This window comes from Crocuta crocuta, unplaced genomic scaffold (assembly GCF_008692635.1).
Source record: "Crocuta crocuta isolate KB4526 unplaced genomic scaffold, BGI_CrCroc_1.0 scaffold273, whole genome shotgun sequence".
NCBI lineage: Eukaryota > Metazoa > Chordata > Mammalia > Carnivora > Hyaenidae > Crocuta > Crocuta crocuta.
Window position 1 is genome coordinate 2988236 of NW_027529425.1, and position 22321 is coordinate 3010556.

At 48.1% G+C, this 22321-nt stretch overlaps 2 protein-coding genes across 4 annotated transcripts in view; one reads left to right on the forward strand and one right to left on the reverse strand.

The window, feature by feature from the left end:
- Nucleotides 1–2811: 2811 nt before the first annotated feature.
- RAC1 (Rac family small GTPase 1) lies at nucleotides 2812–16714 on the forward strand. The gene is made up of 6 exons (XM_077758731.1): nucleotides 2812–2881; nucleotides 5587–5704; nucleotides 12203–12259; nucleotides 13916–13978; nucleotides 14685–14844; nucleotides 15085–16714. Exons 2-6 carry the CDS (start codon nucleotides 5612–5614, stop codon nucleotides 15213–15215), a joined length of 504 nt encoding a protein of 167 aa, XP_077614857.1. The 5' UTR covers nucleotides 2812–2881; nucleotides 5587–5611; the 3' UTR covers nucleotides 15216–16714.
- Nucleotides 16715–19257: 2543 nt separating this feature from the next.
- The window catches only part of DAGLB (diacylglycerol lipase beta), a 33574-nt gene continuing 30510 nt past the window's right edge, over nucleotides 19258–22321 (reverse strand). For all 3 annotated transcript variants that reach the window (XM_077758735.1, XM_077758736.1, XM_077758732.1), the window contains 4 exons: nucleotides 22185–22253; nucleotides 22028–22100; nucleotides 20229–20479; nucleotides 19258–20108 (listed from right to left, as the gene is read on the reverse strand). In XM_077758735.1, coding sequence (XP_077614861.1) covers nucleotides 19913–20108; nucleotides 20229–20479; nucleotides 22028–22100; nucleotides 22185–22253 — 589 coding nt within the window. In that variant the 3' untranslated portion in view covers nucleotides 19258–19912. The remainder of the gene's footprint in view (nucleotides 20109–20228; nucleotides 20480–22027; nucleotides 22101–22184; nucleotides 22254–22321) is intronic.

A 22321-nucleotide genomic window follows, 5' to 3' on the forward strand; every position in this document is an offset into this window, starting at 1 on the left:
AAATTTTTAAATGTTTATTATTTATATTTGAGGGAGAGACAGTATGAGCAAGGGAGGGGCAGAGAGAGAGAAACAGAATCTGAAGCAGGCTCCAGGTTCTGAGCTGTCAGCCCAGAGCCCAACATGGGGCTCACACTCAAGAACTGTGAGGTCCTGACCTGAGCCGAAGTCAGATGCTTAAGCAACTGAGCCACTCAGGTGCCCCCTGCCCCCCCACTCCCATCTTTTTTTTAAGTAGGCTTCATACCCAGTGCAGAGCCCAATCCAAGGCTTGAACTCCCAACCCTGAGATCAAGACCTGAGCTGAGATTAAGAGTTGGTTGCTTAACACACTAAGCCACCCAGGTGCCCCAAAAGATACCTTTTTTTAAAAGTAGGCTGTACACCTATGTGGGGCTCAAACTAGGACCCTGAGGTCGAGAGTTGGATGCTCTACTGATTGATCCAGCCAGGCATCCCCCAGACCATCTTTAGTAATAGTTGTCACACTAAAATTTTATGTAATGACTGTACTCTTCATTTTTTAAAATGTTTTATTTATTTATTATTTATTTATTTATTTCATTTAGAACATGACTGGGTCAGAGAGGCAAAGAGAGAATCCCAAGCAGGCTCTGTGCCGTCAGTGAAGGGCTTGATCCCTTGAACCATGAGATCTTGACCCGAGCCAAGATCTAGTCTCACGCTTGGGGTGCCTGGGTGGCTCAGCCGGTTAAGCATCCAACTTCGGCTCAGGTCATGATCTCCCGGTTTGTGGGTTCGAGCCCTGCGTCAGGCTCTGCTGACAGCTACCTCAGAGCCTTGAGCCTGCTTCAGATTCTGTGTCTTCTTCTCTCTCTGACCCTCCCCTGCTCACGCTGTCTGTCAGTCTCTCTGTCTCTCTCAGAAATAAATAAAACATTAAAAAAAAAAGAGAGGGAGTCTCACGCTTAACAGATTGAGCCACCCAGGTGCCCCATGTACTCTTCATATTTGCTTTAATAACTGCCTAAATGGGGCACCTGGGTAGCTCAGTCCATTAAGCGTCTGACTTCCACTCAGGTCATGATCTTGTACTCCGTTCTGGCCCTGTCAGGTTCTGTGTTCTCAGCTCAGACAGAGCCTGGGGAACTTGCTTCAGATTCTGAGTCTCTCTCTCTGCCCCTCCTCAACTCACACTGTCCCACTCTCTCTCAAAAAAGAAACAAACATTAAAATAACACAAATTCCGTGAAGTCTTCTTCCTTGCAAAATCTTCAATACCTAGTATACTACTTTGCATAGTATATGCTTTGTTGGTACAGATCGAAGTAGAATTAATGCTTTTAGTAATTTTGCATCCATTTTACATTTGAAAAAACTGAGGCATAAGGAAGTTGAAGCTTACAAAAAGTCCAGCTAATAAGATACAGAGATGGCCCTGGGTCTCCAATCTAGGGTAATGACTGCAGATCTCTACCTCCTGCATGTGTAGGTTGACATTATAAGCTTTAACAAAATGTACGGTCAGTGAGTCATTTTTGTTTAGAAAGCCTTTAGGAGTTGGGAGCTACTTCCTGATGATGTAATGTAATGTTTGAGTCTGTGAGGTCTTCAGGGTGGGAGTTCCAATTTTTAAGCCCTTAATAATGTTATGAGTAAAACAATTATTGGCAAACCGGATGAGCCTGTAATCTGTCTTCACTGAGAGGTTTTTGCCTTAAGCTAAGAGTGCTGTGAAAATAGAACACTTAACTTCTTTATGGTGAATCCTAATTCATAGTAGTTGAGATTGGACAACAAAATCGTACAATTTAGAACTTGTGTGACGTGACCTTGTAAACCAACAGAAGGGAGATGGGCTCTTTTAAGAACATATAGTGAATCAGGCCGGGGACACAGGCTCTCAGAAGCGCCTGAAGTCACCCTGAGAATGTCAGATTCGGAATTCATTTTTTGGCTAAGGGCACAGTGATCTTAATTTGTAGGTGATATTCTGGTGAAAATTTCAAGTGGTTGGGAGACTTGAAGTCAGCACTCTGACCTCTGCCGGGTGGCACACTGTACCCCCACTAGTTGTGCAGGAGGACCTTCTGTCTTTGGAGAATTTCTCCATGATTCTTTTTTTACTTTCTCCTCTTTGCAGCTTTGTTTGGGAAGTTTATGCCAGCACCCCTGAGCTGTTAATTAATATGTCCAGAATATACTGTGTTAGCTGCTCTAAAGGCGGATGGTGAGGTGTGAGGATGGGGGTTGTGGAGTGGCCAGTGAATACAGATGAATAAAGTGAGCTGTGTATGGCTCTTCGTGGTTCACAGCTCTATGTGCGGGGCGTTAGTGACTAAGCACACTGTTAAGAGAACAGTCATTACTGGTGCCAGAGGGAAGGCCTTAAAAGGTGGTGGGTTTGAGCTACCGCTCTGAGGCAGCAAAGTTTATTACTTAGCAACCAAGTGGAAGTTGCAGAGAGGAAGGCTGTGTTTGCTTATTAGTAAATATCAAAATGAGGATAGAAATGAAGATTCTCCGATAAGAGGCTTGTACAAATGTTCACACAGAGACTTTTCCATTTTAAACTGTTGTTCCTCTTCAACCTGTGCTTATTTAACAGCTGGTTCTGTGAATGCTAAAGCCAAAACAGAGCAGGAAGGCTCCTTTTTGAGCAATTTACAATTGTTTACTGTAAATTTCAGGATAAAAATGTGTAGCATTAAGTAAAAGGTTACAGAAACTGTTTAATGCTAAGTACTTGGTGTGTACTTCTTGATTTTTCTATGAATTTAACAGAATAATGAAATGATTACATTCGTGTTGACTAACCAACTTACATCATTTTTTTCTCTCTCCTTAGAGCTGTAGGTAAAACGTGCCTACTTATCAGTTACACAACCAATGCATTTCCTGGAGAATATATCCCCACTGTGTAAGTATCTTGAGTTAAATAAGGAATTTACTTGTTTGTGATGTGCTTTTTTGTTGTTGTTGTTGTTTTTCTTTTTTCCCTCTGACCTTTGTTTTGCTGTAAAGGCATTCTTAATACTTACGTGAATAGATCTGATTAATTTTCCACTTAAACCATTCACCAATGGCTGATTATAAGATACTTGGGCTTTTAAAAAATACTTAATCTAAAGTTTCTACATTGTGATGAGACACACAGCTTTCCTAATTGGTTTTTAGACCTTCAGGAAACAAAGTTAACAAACAGAAATGAGAAGACTGGATAATGTAAGAGTTTCAGATCAGTTTGGCTCTCTAGATCTGTGTGTGAAGGATCAAGGAGCCGGAACATGAAATAGTCCGTTTTATTGTAATTGGCCTTTTCTGGCAAGTGATCTCAATGGTTACAGGTCACTGTTAAGTTATCAGGCTGTGGAACTGAAACAGGGTGGTGTTGGGGGGCCGTTACAGGAGGACACAATTGGCTACCGAGCCGCTTATTCCTTCTGGGCCCCAGAATTGGGTGGAGATGGGATTGTTTTTCTAATGATGGGATTCTGCGGAGCCCCTGTAACTGAGCCTCCTAACACGTCACCCTGGGGCCGTGGTGTCAGCTCTGTCCTTACAGCTGCTATCCTGGTAGAGGAAACACCTCATGTCCCACCCATGCTGATCTTGTCGAGCACAGCATGTGCACTGCAGTGTTGCCCAGAGTTTCACAGAAGTGGGATCATACTCTCCATGTCGTTCTGGTTTTATGGTGGGGACTTTCCTCCTCTCCACATGGAGGTAGAACTAAATCATTATCCCTGTCAGTGACTTTGAACTACTGTGGCTGATAGAACCACTGGTCATGAGGTTCGTTTGGGGATTTTTTACCGGGTTAAACATCATCGCACTTGTCTTTGTGCACATAGATACAGATGCTGAGAAGTGGAGGTGTGCTACATCCGAAGGGAGTGGATATTTCCATTTCTGATAGATAACTACCCACTTGCTGCCAAAGGGCTATACTTGGACCAGCTGTGACTGAAGCAGGCCCCTTGTCGGACTGTGGGTGACAGGAGTTGAAAAAGTTACTTTCTCATTTGCATTTCTGATCCCTGGTGGGGTTGAAATCTCTCAAATGTTCGCTGTCCATTTGTAGTCTTCTGTGGATGGCCTGTTGAAATCTTTTACTTATTTTCCTACTAAGACTTTTTTCTTACTGATGGAACTTCTGTGTATGAGAAATCTCAATCCTTCTGTCTCTCATTTGTCTTTGAACTTCATTATGAGGTCTTCTGCCATAAAGAAGTTTGATTGTGTTTTTGTTTTTGTTTTTCACTTTATTTTTGAAAGGAGCATGAGCAGGGGAGGGGCAGAGGTGGGGGGGAAGGATAGAGGATCCGAAGCAGGCTCCGTGCTATCAGCATAGAGCCCAATGCAGGGCTCAAACCTACGAACTGTAAGATCATGACCTGAGCCAAAGTGGGATGCTCAACCAACTAAGCCGCCCAAGGTGCCCCAGGAAGTGTGATGTTTTTATGTAAATATTTCACTCTGCCTTCATTGAGTAAGACCATTCCTACTTCAGTGATGGAAAAGTGTTTGTTCTAGATTTTTGTGGCTAAAGCTTTTAATCGTTAATTCATTTAGAATTTATTTTTTGAAATAGTAGAAGGCGGACACTTGATTCTTTTTCCCATGTGGAAAAAAAGTCCGATCTTGTGTATTTGATTAATCTGCCCTTTTCTCACAGAAGCAGAATTACGGTACCCAGACTTTTCTCTTCACAAAAGCTAGTTTCGTCGTTCTGTTCTTTAAGCCATATTGGAGCCTTACTCAGACTTGGGCTTTGCTGCTGCAGTTTAGGAAGTCCTGAGTTTTAATGTTGAGAGTATGTGAACGTGGATTCTGAACTGTATCTTACAGGCAGCTGTATTGTGTCCTGTTTGGTACTTGCCCTGGTTTAAGTGGCAATGCCAGGTTTTCTTTCTAATGAAGTACTTGGTGGTACTTGTGAGTTTTAAGTCATCCTTATTTTCTGCCTGTCAGCCAGGCTTTCTTGGGCCGCCTCTGCTTATCATTAAGTAATTTTTGTGTAGCAACTTCAGGTGACTTTAGGTATGCGTGTAACCCGGTACACTTACTCTGAAAATGGTACATGATAGCCCCTCACATCAGGTTTGTGTTGTGTTCCCATTGCGCTTTGGTCGTAGGCCTGGCTGGATGACCACGACCTAATTGTTGCCCTGCCTCGGTGCGGTGGCTCTGTGCTGCGCCACCTTGTTGAAGATGAAGCATACATACCCGAAAAAATATCTCAACAAGTGGGATTTGAAACAGGGATTGATTTTATACTCTGTTTCTCTGGGGTAGAAGAATCTTAATGTCCTGTTGAAAAGGCAAAGGTTTCCTGTTGCCGACAGTACCTTGTTTTGGTTACACTGACTAGCTTGTCCTTTGTTTCTTGGGTGGGTTTCTCCAGGTGTTGATTTGTTTCACTTACACTCGGGCCCGCTTTCCCTCCCCCAGTCAGTTGCCCCGGCGCCTGTGTGCGGCCCTGCTGCTGGCCTGGCAGTCTCCAGGCCGCGCCCAGCCTTGGCACATCTCCTCTGGGACCCTGGCTAGGACAGTCACCCGAGTCCCTGATCTGCACCTAATGCTTCACAGCTAAAGACTAACCGTTTTTACTCTATTCCGCAGTTTTGACAACTACTCTGCCAATGTTATGGTGGATGGAAAACCGGTGAATCTGGGCTTATGGGACACAGCTGGACAAGAAGATTATGACAGATTACGTCCCTTATCCTATCCGCAAACAGTAAGGATCATGACTGACTTTTAATGTGTCCTTTAGAATATATGATTTCTGAATATTGAAATTGCGTATCACCTGTGGGTTTGCTTGCACAGTTGGCCCTCACGTTTGAATGCACGTGTCCGCTTAGACAAGGCCCGTAGGTATATTTCAGTGAGTATGTTTCTTTCTCCAGATCTTCTTAGTGACTTTTTAAATTTTTAATTTAAAAACATTTTTTTAGGGGCGCCTGGGTCACTCAGTCGGTTAAGCATCCGGCTTCTGCTTAGGTCATGATCTCATGGTTTGTGAGTTTAAGCCTCATTATCAGGTTCTATGCTGACAACTGGAGCCTGGAGTCTGCTTCGGATTCTGTCTCTCTCTCTCTCTGTCCCTCCTCTGCTCGCTCGCTCTCTCACTCAAGATAAACATTAAAAAATTGTTCTTAAAAATTTTTTTTAATGTTTATTTTTGAGAGAGACACAAAGTATGAGCGGGGGAGGGGCAGAGAGAGGGGGAGACACAGAATCTGAAGCGGGCTCAAGGTTTTGAGCTGTCAGCACAGAACCTGACGCAGGGCTTGAACTCAATGGAGAGACCATGACCTGAGCCAAAGTCTGACCCTCAAGTGACTGAGCCACCCAGGTACCCTTTAGTGACATTTTCTTTGGCTTACTCTAGTGTAAGAACGCAGTGCACAATGCATATAACATACGAAACCTATGTCCATCGACTGTTCATATTGCTGGTAAGGCTTCTGGTCAGCGGCAAGCCATTTATTAAATTTTCAGGGAGTCAAAGTAATACACGGAGTTTTGATTGCTGGGGGGGTCAGCACCCCTAGGCCCCCCCCTCACGTTGTTTAGGGGTCTGCTGTAGTTGTTTAGGGGTCTGCTGTATTGCCATCTTTGGTGCATACTGAGTAATACAAGCTCGCGATAGTTCAGTAGCAGGTGTCCCCCGAGATGCAAACCAAGAGTTTGCTTGTTCTCATTTCTTTTTTTTTTTTTTTTAATGTTTTATTTATTCCTCAGAAAGACAGTGTGAGCAGGGGAGGGTCAGAGAGAGAGGGAGACACAGAATCTGAAATGGGCTCCAGGCTCTGAGCTAGCTGTTTGCACAGAGCCCGACGTGGGGTTCAAACCCACAAACTCTGAGATCATGGCCCGAGCTGAAGTTGGACGCTTAACCGACTGAGCCACCCAGGCGCCCCTGCTTGTTCTCATTTCTTTGGTAAATACGGTGTCATACATTTTACATACATTCATTTTTTATTTTAGGATAACTTAAAGAGGTACCATTCTGTTTTTGCAAACCAGTTTCAGCAGTAATTAGTTTCAAGATCAGTTTGCTTTGTAACAGTTCTGTACCACAGAATCAAATTAAATCATTAGGATTAAGATTTTTTTTTTAATGTTTATTTATTTATTTTGAGAGAGTGCAAACACGGGAGGGGCAGAGAGAGAATTCCAAGCAGAGTCTTCTCTGTCAGCCTAGAGCCCGGTGTGGGGCTCGACCCTCCTGAACTGGGAGATCACGACCTGACCCAAAATCAAGAGTCAGGTGCCTAACCAACTGAGCTACCTAGGTGCCCTGTTAGGATTAAGGTTTTTGGAAATCAAGTTAGTGACTTGTCTTTTGGGTTTAATATTTTTCTTTCTTTTTTTTTAATTTAATTGGGCTCCATGCTCACGAATCTGAGATCAAGAGCCATACACTCTACCCACTGAGCCAGCCAGGGGCTCCACCCAGACGCCCTCTGTCGCTTTAAGCTCCTAAGTCTTTGCGATGTAGGTTCAGGTTTCAGTTTTGTACAATTATACCCACTGTGTCCCATCAGAAGTACTTCTAGATTAGTTTTGCTTCCATTTCAGACAAATGACCTGTGTACCAAAAGCCAATGAGAGTAGTAGCTGGTGAAAATATGCTTAAAAACCACTTTTCTTTTAATCAGGTCTTGTCTTATTTGCATCGTTTGCTTCTCTTGTTACATGTTTGTTGTTCATCTTAAAAGTATTTTAAAACAACTCTGGAGACTCAGGAGGCTCACTGGCCAAAAGACTACGCACGAGTGCACATTCCTTAGGTTTCCACCCTGCGCTCTTGCTTCCTAGCTCTGTGAACCTGGCAGGTTTCCTCAGGGCTCTGTCTTGACCTGTTTCCTCATAGGATTAGGTGAGCAATATGTACAAAGCGCACAGAAGGGTCCAGGCACGTCCCAGGCACTCTAGTGTCGCAGTCGTGAAGACTCACACATCTGGAGAGCTCTTCAAGTCCTAGCTGGCTAGGCCTGAATGACTGGAAGCTGCTGCGCATGCTCTCAGCAAGCCTGGATGACAGAGGGGTCGGGGTCAAGGCAACACCCTGGTGAAGACAGGAGTCGACCCTTGGCTGGCTCTGAACGTCACTTTCTTGGGGCGTAGTGTGGGTGGACAAAACCATAGTTCCAGCCTCCCCACATCTTGGTTTTGTTTTTAAATTTAACTTCCTATTTTTAGTAATGGATAGTTTTATACTTCTGAGTACAGGTTTACAATGCAACGGTCATTGTCTTCTGTTATTTCCTGCTGGAGGAACTGCCAAATCCATTTGTTTCAAGCTGCAGATTTTTGCTGATTGTCCTTCAGCTGAATTGTAACAGTCCTAAAAAAAAAGACCAGAACTGTAAAAATGGGAGGTTTGAATGAATGATGGCTCAGTTAATCTCCAGCTAAAAATTAACTGTGATTAAGTTTTGAAAATCAGCTCATAATCACCAAATGGTTTGAATTCTTCACCGTGTTTAGGAAACTATTCCATCCCCAGTGGGTGCTTGATAATTCCAGATTTTAAGTAGATTTACTCTCCTCACCTTTTGACGGACAGAGTAGGAGTCTTCACCCCACTGGCTGTCTGGAAGGGTGGGGTGTCACTTCTGAGAAGTAGGAACTCCTCCCGTGACTCATGCGTGCAGGGAGGGTGCGTCCTTTCTCTCTGAGGAGTCCCTCGCAGTAAGTCAAAGGTGACTTGGCAAGGTCCCCACTCCATATGCCAGAGGATACGCAGGTAAAGTGACAGATTGAGTCAGGCCGCAGGGTGTTGTCCTCCTAGGGCAGGATTTCACTCCCCGTGCCCCATCTGTGTAAGGTGCTCTTTTCCTGCCACGTACTGGAACGGCTAAGGGGGTGGGGGTGAGGCATAACTCTGGCCCTCAGATGGCTCATGCACATCCTGTGTGATGTGTCACGTGCCAACAGAGGGGTGTCCTTGGTGCCTTTGAGCAGCGGGGAGAGTGGCCGGATAGCAGTTAAAGATGCGCCCGCTGGCGTCGTGTGGATGAGGAGGTTTTGTTGGCTCCTGGGGGGTGGGGGGTGGCGGCAGCGGCCCTGAATGCGGAGACTGGTGCCTGGAAGGTCTCCTTCCTTTGCAACACGCTGTCCCGCCAGGGGGGAGCAGGCCTGGTGGCTGCCGGCTGGCACCTTGGCTGTGGGGACACCCCTGAACTTTGTACTCACTGGGAGGTGGCTCTTTGGTTTACAGGCTGTTTATGTGGCTCATCCATTACTACTCAGACTCTCTCCTAGAGGGCTGGAGGACGATTTTGTGTCCACATCTCACCCTGTTTAGGGCTTGGTGACCCCCCCCCCCCCAAAATAGAGGTCATGTTTCCTGTGGGCATTTAATGCTACTGTCCTCTCTTGGGCAGCTGTGAGTAGCGAAGTTAAGTCTGTTGAAGGCATTTGTTCTAATGTTCTCTGGAAGATGGCAAGCAGGGACTCACATTCAGTAGAAATTGCCCTTCAGATTTTTATTTGTCCAAATTAAGTCATCCTTAGGCTTTCCTGTCCTTTAGTAAGTTGTCTTTGTACTTTCTTTTTAAGAATGTCTTGTAATAGGGGCTCACGGGTGGCTCAGTGGGATAAATGTCGGACTCTTGATCTCAGCTCAGGCCTTGATCTCACGATTGTGAGTTTGAGCCCCGTATTTTAAGGAGGTCTGGCGTGGTGCCTGCTGTCCTATAAGCTCTGTACATCCATCTGCAGTTGGCCTGTCACTGTGGCGGCATGACCTGTGTAATGCTCGGGCCCAGCACCTTCCATCGTGTCCAGTCGGCTGCGTTTGCCTGCTTGTTCCAGGATTTAGTGGTGGGTGTGGGGACGTGCGTGACTTGCAGGCTCACAAGGCCTGAGTTCCGTGTGGGTCCAGAGAGGCCCGTGGTTGCCCGAGATGCCAGGCCTCTTGGCATCCGGGCCCGGCTGTAGTTTCCATGGGCGCTCAGCTTGGAAGTGCCAGGTGTGACCTGGACCACAAGGAGAAATGGCTGTATGTGTTGGGCTTAGCCGTTTGGGTTTTCAGATGGCTTTTTCTACTTTGTTTGTGTGGCAGCCTCTGTGTTCTCCAGCCACAGGTCACTAGGAACACACCTGTGGCTGAACGAAGTCAGGTTTGTTCCTCTGCCCTGAGCGAGACCTGCGCCTCGGGGACAGCGTGGTGTGTGATTTGGGCTAGGGCTTCCTCTGGATTGGGTGCTGGCAGGAAGCAGGGTAGTTCCAGGGCGGGGAGGAGGACACGTGGCCAGATCTGTGACCGGGCAGACGCTGTCACACAGCCTTGTTGGCTGTGAGGGGGGGACGTTTGGGATTTCCGTAGTTTGCATGGTGACCTTGTTAGGATTGTTAAGTGGTCTTCTCTTTGTTTCTTTACTTCTGTTCTCACGTCAGTGTGGCCCCACGATGTGACACGGTGCTCTGGGAGATTGTCATCTTCGGCGGGAGCCTGCCATGTAGCCAAGCTGTGAGCGCCACGCTGGCTCCCAGCTCTGGGGCGGCCCTTGTCTTTGCCCTGCGCTGCTTTCCCAAGCCGCTCCCCGTGGGTGCCACACGTATGCGTCTTTGCTCTGCCCCATGTGCGTCCTGCTCCTTTCCCGGCTCCTAGAATGCCTGCAGTAAGAACTGTGCCTGGCCTGAAAGGAAGAGCCAGCTGGAAGGCGTTGGGAAGAGAAGGAAATGAGAGAGGGAGTGAGAGCAAGAGAGCGAGCAGCTGTAGGATGTTCGGAGTCGGGAGATCGCAGCCGCCCCCGAGTCCACTCCGGGTCCGTGGTGCCCGCCACACACCAGGGGGAGGCGGCAGACGTGACCATGAGGGAGCAGTGTATCCGACATGGAGCCAAGTCACAGAAGGCCTGGCAGGAGCCTGTGTGGTCAGGAATCAGCCGCTGGCGTGAGGAGGGCAACGTTCAGGCCGGAGGGAAGGGGACCCTGCGACCCAGGGCAGCCCAGGTGGAGTAAAGAGGCTCCAGGACACACGGTGACACCGGGAGGAAGGCCAGGCGGCCCCTGCCACCGGGCTCCAGGCTCCCGCATGAACGGGAGACGCCGCCCGCTGAGGCTGAACAGCAGTCTGTGCGGAGCATTGGGTTGGAAGGCGAATGTTGGAGCGAGTTGCTGCTGGAAGAGCGAAGTATCAGAAGCACTAGACATTTTCTTCTCAAGTTTTATTATTTCCATGTAATTTTTTTAGAAGCACTAGATATTTTTAAAGCCATATTTAGGCTGGGGGAATGAGAAAGGAACGGGCAGATGGCAGAATGTTCACGTAGGATGGAAAGCATTTTTCTTCATTAAAAAGGATGTTTTAGAAATCGAAAAGGGTAGAACAGATGTGGTAGGAGAATATTTTGAAGCCGCATTTTTGTGGCCTATCCCCAGGGGTCTCTGCGTCACAGTAAGGATTTGGCATCATGTCAAGGCCCCGGGAGCATGAATCTTCATGAGTAGCCCATAGGTGAAAATGGCAACTTTTATATTCTCACATCATGGGTCAGAGAAGCCAGAGAGAGAGGAAGTTAATTCTCTTGTTCGTCTGTCTCAGAAGATGCGTAGGGTTCTGTGTTGCTTGAAGAGCAAGTCTTTAGATTTTTGTTGGAACAAAGGGACAAATTGAAAGCTGTGGTGGACGCTGGAGACGCCATCCCTTCTGGGCGTCCGTCCCACGCACAGCTGTGGGGCCTGGGGTGAACACTTAGGGTCTCACTCCCCTCCCACAGCAGCTCCCACCCGGCAGCACTTCCGGGGCCCGGCCCTGAGGGCAGGTACGCCTCCATTTGTGGCTGGTGCCTCCAGCCTGTGGCTAAGAACGTGGACGCAGATCTTTGACCCGCATGCCTGGTGCCAGTGGACGCACAGACGTGCCTTCGTTAAGGAAGGACGGTTGCTTTCTTCACATTTGCTGACAGGACAGAGCCCCGGTGCTTCACCGGGCGGGCACCGTGGTGACACTGCCAGAACAGGAAACTCCCGTGTGCTCCTCTGGGTAGCCCTCCTCTCCCACCCACGTGTGCCTGACCTCCATCTTCACCATGACCTTCACAGGGTGTGATGGAGTTTTGGTGGGGTTTGGCATCACAGATGCTAGATAATCCTCTGCTTTCAGATCCTTCGGGAGGGTTGAGACAATGCTGATGAAGAAGAAATAATGGATATTGTTGACTTTTATCTTCCTCAGTTTTTACTAAACTCAAACAAAGTTCTCATGCATTACTAGGTTGGAGAAACGTATGGTAAGGATATAACCTCCAGGGGCAAAGACAAGCCGGTTGCCGTATGTAAAACTTTCAATCGACTTCAGTTTCAAGCTTTATCTGTTCTCTCACTTCACTTAGTTCCCCCAGGATTTCCTCTTGAGCCCCACGTTCCTTGAGTGTTTTGTATTCAGTTCACTCGAGGTTGGGTTTTGCTTGATGAAATGTGCTTTCAGAGGAGCGAGACAGTTTACCTACTGGCTTGAATTAAAGCGGTTTGTGAACTGCTTGCTGCCCTCCTCCCGCGTGAAAGGAGGGACTTCGGCGAGGGGCCTCCCCTGGGCTGGTGGCAGCCGGGCTGCGGAGGCTCCACCTGCCGCCCACCGCAGAGCAGGACTGAGCATGGCTGCGGGCGCCTCTTCCCTCGGTGTCCCCCGGTGTCCCTGGTGTCTGGGGCGCGCGGCTGAGCTAACCCACCTGCTTCGAAATGACGTAACCCAGTGCCGACCTGCCGCGGTGATTCTTGGACGAGCCTGTGCATGCGCTGGTGTTTGTTACTTGTCACCGATGAACAGCTGCTGTGTGGGATGTTTCTTTCCCTTTCCAGGTACAAGGGATCGGCTGGATGATGGAAAGCGCTAGCGGGGGACTGTTAGCTTGGGAGATGCAGGTTCACAAAGTAGCAGAATTGCCTTTTCCTAGGAAAGGGATTTATAAACCCAGCATTTTAGAAACTCTTAAGCATTTTTAATACAGCTAAATATTTCCATCTGACTCTGCACAATACAGAGCGGGACAGAGGTCTTAGGTTTAGTCGAAAATTCCTCCTTGTATTTACTCTGCTCCGACTTTTCCTTTGAATCTCTATTCGGGCTATGACTGCCCAGCTGCGAGTCCTCCAGGGCCCTGCTTGGGTCTGAGAACGGACAGCCGGGAAGACGCCGCTCACACACGGCAGCATCCTCCTTCGTGGCCGAAGGTGCTCAGTTAGCAAACGGCCGGGCCCCACCTTGTGCTGGGGACTCCGTGTCGGGGACGCTGGTGGCAGCTCTTAAAGCAGCAGTTTAATTGCAACCCAGTGGTCACCTGAAATGTACTTAATGTGCACATGGGGAGCTTAATGAAAAGCATCCCATTTGTACATATTTTTAAAAGAATACTACTCAGGAGGGGAAACTGATACTAATATTGGTTACCGGTATTCCCAGTTCCCAAGAGTCATTGAATTTGTGCCAAACTGTTGTGTTCAGTTGTTCTCAAAATCATTTATACTAAAGTTTAAGTCACTTAAGGAGTCAACATGTGATAATAAAGGTTTTAGTCTGCTTTTGAAAAACAGACCATGTTTTACAGAAATAACCGGAGTGGCACCATGACACTGGTTTTGTCCCTGTATAGAATTAAGACCATTTAAAGTTTCCAGTGGGAGTTGGGAGTGAAGGAAAAGGCCTCCTGGGGGGCTGGTTTGAGGCCTCTCTAGCCTCTAGGAAATTCTAGCACATTCTAGTAAATCCTCTCCCTTCTTCTCTTAAGTAACTGGCTGCTTCACATGCTGGTTCTGGTCTGGGAGCTTCTGACAGAACTGAAGGGTGTGACCAGGGACTACGCTTTAGACACCAACTGCTTGCACCTAATATGTGCGCTTCGGCTCGGGCTTCAGTCCCACAGCAGTGATGAAGCAGAGCGCCTTTGTCACTGTGAGACCGTTTCTAACCGCCTGTCTTTTCTCTTTATAGGATGTATTCCTAATTTGTTTTTCTCTTGTGAGTCCTGCATCATTTGAAAATGTTCGAGCAAAGGTAAGTGGGGATGTTTTAGACCAGTGTTTTGCTACGTAATGTCCTCTTCAGGAGGTAAAATTCCCATTTAGTGATAGAAGTTTTAATTACTGAAATTGATTTTGTAATTCTGCTTAGGTAGATCAGTTTTTGAAGTCTCTGACTCTTACGTAGAGTTCTAAAGTTTCAGGGTCTGGTCAGGAAGGAACGCTGTGTTCCTTGTTAAAACAGAGCGCTTTCCGAGTCCATCCGATGGAGTTACCTGATAAAGATAGTGGCCATGACTTCCTACTTTCCGCATCTTTCACGCACTTCCTAGTGAAAAATGAAACGCGAGGGATGTCCTTCAGCTGTGATCAGAGATGTGTCCAGGGAGAGTAGGGACCTCAGTCCATGTAGTCCATTCTCACTGCTGAATAGGTAGGTAGTATCCTCAGAGTTGATGTAACAACTTGACTCATTTACCAAAAGGTGGTTTTTGGGGGGAGGGGGATTCCCCCCCTTGTTCTTACAGACCAGTAGAGCCTGTTCTGTTAGGTCTTAGTCTTGGGAGTCCTGGCTTGCTGATCCAGTGCCCACAGGTGGGCCTGTGGTTCTTGAAGGGATTGAGAGGAGTGAGCAAGGCCTGGAGGGCGTCGCCTGCCCGCAGGGAGCTCCGAGGGACTAAGGTGGGGTGGGACAGCTGTGATGGAGGCGAGGAGAGGTCACGATTCTCTCTTGCACCCAGTGGTACCCTGAAGTGCGACACCACTGTCCCAACACCCCCATCATCTTGGTGGGAACCAAACTTGACCTCAGGGACGACAAAGACACGATTGAAAAACTGAAGGAGAAGAAGCTGACTCCCATCACCTACCCGCAGGGTTTGGCCATGGCCAAGGAGATCGGTAGGAAATCCTGCATTTTCATGTCTGTTTTCTTTGCACAGGCTTTATTTTTGTGACAGACTTGAGCCCAGTCTGGGGAGGTAGAGAGCGTGTTTTACCGACTCCGGTCCTTTTGACGCTCACCAGGGGGGTGCGGGCTCGGGTTGGGCCGCACAGGCAGCAGGGCCCGGGAGCCGCTTCCTGCCCTTGTTCAGGCTGGAAAGAGTGGGCTCGCGGGCGTGACTGGCTCTGTCTCCGCAGGTGCTGTAAAATACCTGGAGTGCTCGGCGCTCACGCAGCGAGGCCTCAAGACAGTGTTTGATGAAGCCATTCGAGCAGTTCTGTGCCCCCCTCCCGTCAAGAAGAGGAAGAGAAAATGCCTGCTGTTGTAAATGTCCGGGCCCCTCTCCTGTCCCCCTCGGAACCTTTGTATGCTTTGCTCAGAAATGGTGGAGCCTTCGCACTCAATGCCAAGTTTTTGTTACAGATTAGTTTTTCCATAAAACCATTTTGAATCAATCGGTAATTTTTAGGTTTTATTTGTTTCAAGTTTAAGACTTCAAACTTTCACATTATATTAAAATTTAGCCCTAAAATGGCAAGCGTTCTTAAAGCCTTATTTTTCAAAAGCCCCTGTTCTTGCTCAGATTAAGAGTTGCCAAAATATCTTGTGAACTAAGTTGAATCGTTGTGCTGAGAACACTAAGCACTAAACCGTTTACGACCTTTGTCTTTGAGGAGAGACTGCAGCGTCTCCAGTCGGGAAACGCAGATGCCCGCTAGCTAGTCTCAGGCGGGAGCGCCCACCACCTCCTCCCTGCAAGTGGCTGCCTGCGCAGCCCGTGTGCGCCCCTGGCACGTGCTGTCCTTGCAGAACGAGTGTAATAGCTCAGCTCTCTGGATCAATCTTTTTAATTTTGTAGTGTTTTTTTTTTTTTTTAAAGTTAGTGTAACTGCTTTGGCTGAGATTTGGAACCGCCCTCTGGCTCCCGTCCCCGTGACGCAGGGGCCACTGTGGCCAGGGGCGCACCGGGGCGGGCATGCGCACCACAGGACGCGATCAGAGGATGAAGACAGTATTCTGACAAAACACGGAGGTTAACTTAACACTACACTGTGCACGTCATTATTAAGCCGAAAGTGTCACGGGTAAAATCCTAAAAGATTAATTTCTGTCATGCGGCGAACGATGAAAGGTCGGGATCATCACTAAGTGTTTTAAGCTTTTTTTCTTAGACCTGCCATCCCTCTTGAGATCGGGCATTTAATTCATCTTTGAACTGGTCGTTCCCATAGTTGCTAACTTAGTGCTTTTCTTATAGAATCCTTCTTAATGAGCAATATGCCTCCTTGTATTATAAAATCTTTCTGATAACGCATTAGACATTTCTTTTGTAGATTAGTGAAAGTGCATTCCTGTTCACGTTACTTTATTCAGAGCTAATAAGCGCTTTCCTTAGTTTTCTAGTAATTAGGTGTAAAAATTGTGTTGCAGCTTTACAGTTTTTGAAGTATTTTAGATATTCCTGAACTATGAACTTTCTTAACATCATTGTCTTGCCAGATCACCAGTACTGTACCTTGACTAATGCTGACCCTCCTCCTTGCCTCCCCCCAACCCTTCCCCCCTGGACACATGCTTCCTGTCGCTCTGCCTAACTAACCACGTTCCTTGGGTCTGTGAGGTTCCGTAAGCCCGTGCTCGTGCTAATAACCACGTTCTGTACAACTTACCCGCTGGCAAGAATATAAGGTTGGACCTTTCAACCACTAGAACAAAATTTTTTAAATTGACCGTTGCAGACTTGTGGAGTGTTTTTACATTGATCTTTTGCTAATGCAATTAGCAGTTATGTTTTGCATGTATGACTTAATAAATCCTTGAATCATATGACTGTAATACTTTCAATTCTTGAGAGCTCCAGCAACGTGGGGTGTGTGTTCATTTGCCTCGCCTGAAAATCCTGGGTTGTTGGAAACACTCATTTCCAGTGCAGGTTTTCATGCCGGGGGGACAGGTAGGGGCCCCTCCAGGGGAGAAGCTGGTAGAGTCGGTAGGGCCCCGTCGGCCATGGGTGGGCCGTCAGCACTGGCACGCATAGTACTTGGGACCAGGGCCCTGGGCTGAAGATGACGGCTTTGGGAGCCGGAAAAATGGGGGAAGGAGGCTGATGAGGACTTTAAGGTCTGTTCCTGGAGCCTGAAACTTCAATGACTGGGTCATGTTAGAATCAATTTCCTAACTCCTTTTTATCACTCTGAAGATTGCTTTATTTTTGAGTATTTTTTAAAAGATACGCAGTTTCAAGACTAAATGGTTCTAAAGGTTTGTTACAACAGCAGGCTCCCATCACATCCTCCCTGAAGGCAACCAATTTGAGTTCTTTTAATCTTTTTTATCTCCATATGTCTAAGTGATGTATCTTCTCTTTACCTACCAGTTTTTATCACCAGTTCCCAAGGAAAGGCTACAACTCGAACACCCATGTGGAAGAGATGCGTAGGGCCAGGTACAGGGGAGGGAACGGAGCCCCCACATATTCCCCATCTGTACCCCCCTCCCCGTGTTCACTGATCTGAACTGCGAGCACTCTAGACCTGTCCTGCTGGGGTCCTGTGGAGGCTGTTAGAGGCGTGTTTGACGGAACTGCTGGCTTCAACCTCCAGCCCCTTTGCCCCTCCTTGGGGGGCCGGGTTCAGTCACAAGACCATACTGCTGGTTGTGTTTTTCAGTTCCGGCCATCACCCTTGGCCCTCCCAGGCCATCACCCACGGCCTTCCCACTAGAGCCAGAAGGCCGCTTTCCCAGTGGCGCCCCACCCCCAGCATACCTTTCCTTCCCTCCAGAGCATGGTCCTGGTTGGTGTTCGCTACTTCGCATCCGTATCACTGTGCAGATGCTCCTGGCTGAGCCACTGGGAACAGAACTGTGCCACACAACTTCTGGTTCCTCTGGGGATAATTAAGACTTTATTTGCTTTTCTGTGGGCTTCATGATTTAACCGCAAACTTCCAGTAATACTGAAATTACTCGAGATGTTTGCTGAGCTTCAGCAATTTGCATTTTCCTAAAGTCTCAGAATTCTCTGGCCACCATTTATCTTCTATGGATTTTTTGTTTTTGGAAGTTTGGGGGTTTTTTTGTTTTTTTTTTTTTTAGTGATGTCTGCACCCACTGTGGGGCCCAGACTCTGACCCTGAGATCAGGAATCACTGCTCTACCTATTGGGTCAGCCAGGCGCCCCAGCTCCTTGTCTCTTAATTTGCTTCATGATAAACACACGCTCCAGGAGTTTCCAGAGAAGGAAGTGTGTGGAAACTCACGCTCTCACGTCTCGGCTGTGTCAGTTGTCCAGGAAGAGCTTCTGTTTATGGTTCTGCGGGAGGTCTCCCCGGCCTCGCACCACCCGGGCTGCTTTCCCTTGCACTCCGTGCTCAGTGGCGCCGTCCGCTTTGCCTGCCATCATGCGGGTGGCCCTCGCCTGGCTGCCGTAGAGTTCATCTTTCTGGCTTTTAATTTTCAGATGTTCTTTTTTCTCTACCAATTTTCAGCCTCGGGATCTGTTTTCTCTGTTCCCAGGCTGTGGTGGGGGAATTGGTTTCTTCCAGCTGCTTTTGCTCATGTGCCTAGTGGTTGCTGGCCTCGGGCCAAAGGGTCGACAGCCCATACAGAGCAGGCTGGAAACGACCACACAGGTGGAACCCAGGGGTGCCTCAGATCTGTTAGCTTTCTGCCCCTAGAAATGTACGGGAACTGTGTAGAATCAAAACTCACAGCAACTGGACATTACCATGGCATTTCAATTAGAGCTTTTTAAGTGGGCCTTTGCAGGTCTGCAGAGGCTTAAGGCATTAATGGCCGTGACCACTCAGAGGCCCTGAGGAAAGGGTCTCTAGAGATCAGACACCCTGGAGAATCCTCTTGAAGGTTCTGGCAGCCAAGTGTGAGAAGCTGAGAAACATCACCCCTTTGCCTTCAAGTGTGCTGCTGTCCAGGCCCCCCCCCAGCAAACCAAGGGCCCGATTTCTCCCAGCTTCCGGGCAAACCAGCTTGCTGGGACTAGTTCTGTGCCTGCTCCATGCCAGGTGTGTGGGGTGGCTAAACCGTGAACCAGGGCGTGAATCTCCTCCACTTAAGATTCTGTTTCCCTCCAGACAACCATTTGTTCCTTTTCTTCTTTCCCCGTCCTGTGTATTTATGCTTTGTAAAGAAATCCACGTACTCTCATTCTCTAGCACTTTGGTGGGGTTCAGTCAGATCCCTCTGCAATCTTCAGTCTTTAGCCCAGAGCTCCCAAAACACTGTCCAAAATGACTTCAGTTTTGTTGTTTAGACAGAAAGCTTTTAAAATGAGATTCCTGTAAAACCACCCAGCAAATCAGGCCTTCCTACAAACATCCAGTGGAAGAGCACATTACTGTACAGACACGAAGGACATGTGTAAGTGCTTTATTAGAAACTCCCTCGGAGCCTCCTAGCTGACCTCCAAAAGCCAGAATGATACGTGCACACGAAGCAGTCGGCATGATGTTAGGGAGGCCGGAGCACTGAAGAGCAGGCGCCCCCATCTCCCAGCCCAACCTCGGCACTGGCGCGTAGGCCCACCCGGGAGAAAACCCATCTGCACCCTCACAATGAAGCGCGAAGTCTGTGTAGCAGGACAATCCAGTTTGCAAAATAAACTGCACGTCTGTATGCTGGGTTCAGACCCCTAAACAGTGTTAAGACGAGAGCTCGCAGTGGAGAAAGGTGGGGCGCGGGGCGAGAGTCCACAGATCTATCCGGGCCTCAAACCCGGCCATGGACCACACTGTTTGCTGGGACAGTTCTGAGAGCAGCAGGGAACTGCCCTGGAGCTTCCTGAAGCTTCCTACACTAGTCCCGTCATCTCCATGTTCTCTCCTGACACCTGATCTTGCTAATACTGTGATCAAAGTGACCAAAGTGATTTCCCAAATTACTCAGGGATTCAGAAGACCACCAAGTCCAGTACCTGTCGAATTCCTATCGGCGGGCATCCAAGGTACTGGCCTCCCGAACCTACTCTGCGACTGTCCGCGGAAGAAGAAACGTAAGCGGCGGCTCTCATCACACCATATCCACATTAGAGCCGCCTCCAGGGGGACAGAAGACGTAGGCAGCCCTGTCAGACACCACGCTGTCCAAGGCTTTCACCAGGACGTCGGGCATGTGGTCTGTCAACATCTTTGGGCCGATGAGGATCTTGCTGAACTGTGACTCATGTGCCCACCTTGCGCTATACTGAGCAGCGGCGCGGCAAAACCTGAGAGGGGCAGAAGGTGAAGGGGTGCAGTGCCCGCGGGGCTGCATGTGGTTTCTTCCCACTTACTGAGCCCCCTGGGGGCCCGGCACCCCCCCCAACCCGCCCCCGGCCTGCACTCACCTCCCTGAGGCGCCTTCTTCCTCCAGGTGGATGATCCTGCCTGGAGGGTAGAGCGGGGGGTACTTGGTGGGGGACTCCAAGGGGGAGTCGCTGGAGAAGCTGTACGTTGGGGACCCGTGTGTCAGCAGGCTCTGCTCCCCCAGAAGCGGCTGCGTCAGGTGTCCCTGGGCGCCCCCGTCCAGCTCCGTCGGAAAATTGTCCGGGTTTCCTCCGAACAGCTCATACCGGCACCCGCGCAGCAGGATCTTGTACTGAGGGAAGACGGGAAGGCAGCACGCCTGGTACCCGGCCCACCTGGTGCTCGGCCTGCCCAGTGCTCGGCCCTGCAACTGGCCACGCACATCGCAGACCCACAGCCAGTGCTGCAGGACGGTGACCTCCAAGCTCAGATGCCTCCCTGGTTTGTTTAAATCGTGAATCTTAGGGGCGTGAACGTCAGTGCCCCGAACTCCCGCATCTCTTGCACAATGAAGCCATATCAAACTTGAAACAATAGTAAAAACCAAATCATGCAGATTTTGAGAAAAAGTTACCCTTCTGCCATCCAGCTTCCCTCTTTCCCTGAACATTACTTTTTAAAAATCTGAGAGTAACTGATAAGGAGAAAGCTCATTTAAAAAACGTTTTTGATTAGCAACAACAAAAACATCAGAAAACTTTTTCATATTAAATTAAATCATATTAAATAAAAACTCTATATCCTTGTTACATATCCCTCCCCTGCCTTGGATCATACCTCTAGGAATCATTTTTGTATTATTCTTATTTTTTAAAATGTTCATTTACTTTGAGAGAGAGAGAGAGAGACTGTGAGCTGGGGAGAGGGTCAAGAGAATCCCAAAAAGGATGTGATGTTAGCATGGTGCCCAACGCAAGGCTCGATCTCCTGAACTGTGAGATCATGACCTGAGCCAAAAGCAAGAGCTGGATGCTTACCCGACTGAGCCACCCAGGTGCCCTTGAAAATCATTAAAAAAACAAAAACAAACAAACAAAAAAAAAACCCAAAACTTTTTTTTTAATGTTTTGAGAGAATGAGCTCAAGTTGGGGAGGGGCAGAGAAGAAGGGGACAGGATTGGAAGCAGGTTCTGAGCTGTCAGCACAGAGCCTGATGTGGGGCTCGAACCCAGAAACCATGAGATCATGACCTGAGCTGAAGTCGGAGGCTTAACTGACTGAGCCACCCAGGCGCCCTGAGGATCACTTTAAAATCTGCTCTTAGGGGCGCCTGGGTGGCTTAGTCGGTTAAGCGTCCGACTNAAATAAATTAATTAAAAAAAATAAAATCTGCTCTTAAAAACAAAAACTTTTCAACACACCATGGGTCTATCTCTATTGGTAAACAGAAGTGTGTGTCACCTGACACATCTTGACACACTCAGGATGCTCCTGACTAGAGCATCCCATGGTATAACTAGTTTCCTAATTCGTAAACTCTTATTTGGCAGCTTTACTTTCCAAGCTTTGGGAGCAAAAGCATCAGAACACTGTCGGTGACAAGACAGGGCTAAGAAAGCCAATCACTGAAGCAGAGCAGGGAAGGTTCTACGACAGTCTCTAACTGGCATTTCAGGACCGAGCCATCTGCTTTCCTTGCCATCAGCCACAGAACCCGACAGACTGCAGAACAGAAGTCTGCAGAACAGACCTGACAGAAAGCTGTACGGAAGGGAGAAAGAGCCTCAGGCAAGAGCATCGAATGCCCTGGGCTAAGAGCCTTTGAATCTAGGAACACCCTCTCCTGGGCACATACAGCCTCCAACTCCTGCAGATCCTCTTCCGGGTGCCCCCAGGTTACCTTGGGCTTGTTACAGTGCGCAATCACTCGCAAGATTCTCTTCTTCAAATCTTCCAAGTTGGTCACACTTAACCTGTTTAGCAGAAAACCAGACAGGCTCAATATTCAGTCTTTCAGCTGCCCCAAACCCAGAAGAGGAAGCACCCAGCAGACTCACCTGGGGATGACATCCTTGCCTAGCACAAGAGACACAATGAAGGTCTTAGAGTATTCATAAAGGGATTTGCTGAAATTTCAGAAAGATAAACGTTAGTGAAGGTTTAGGATTATATCGTCCACAAAGAGCTCCAAAGA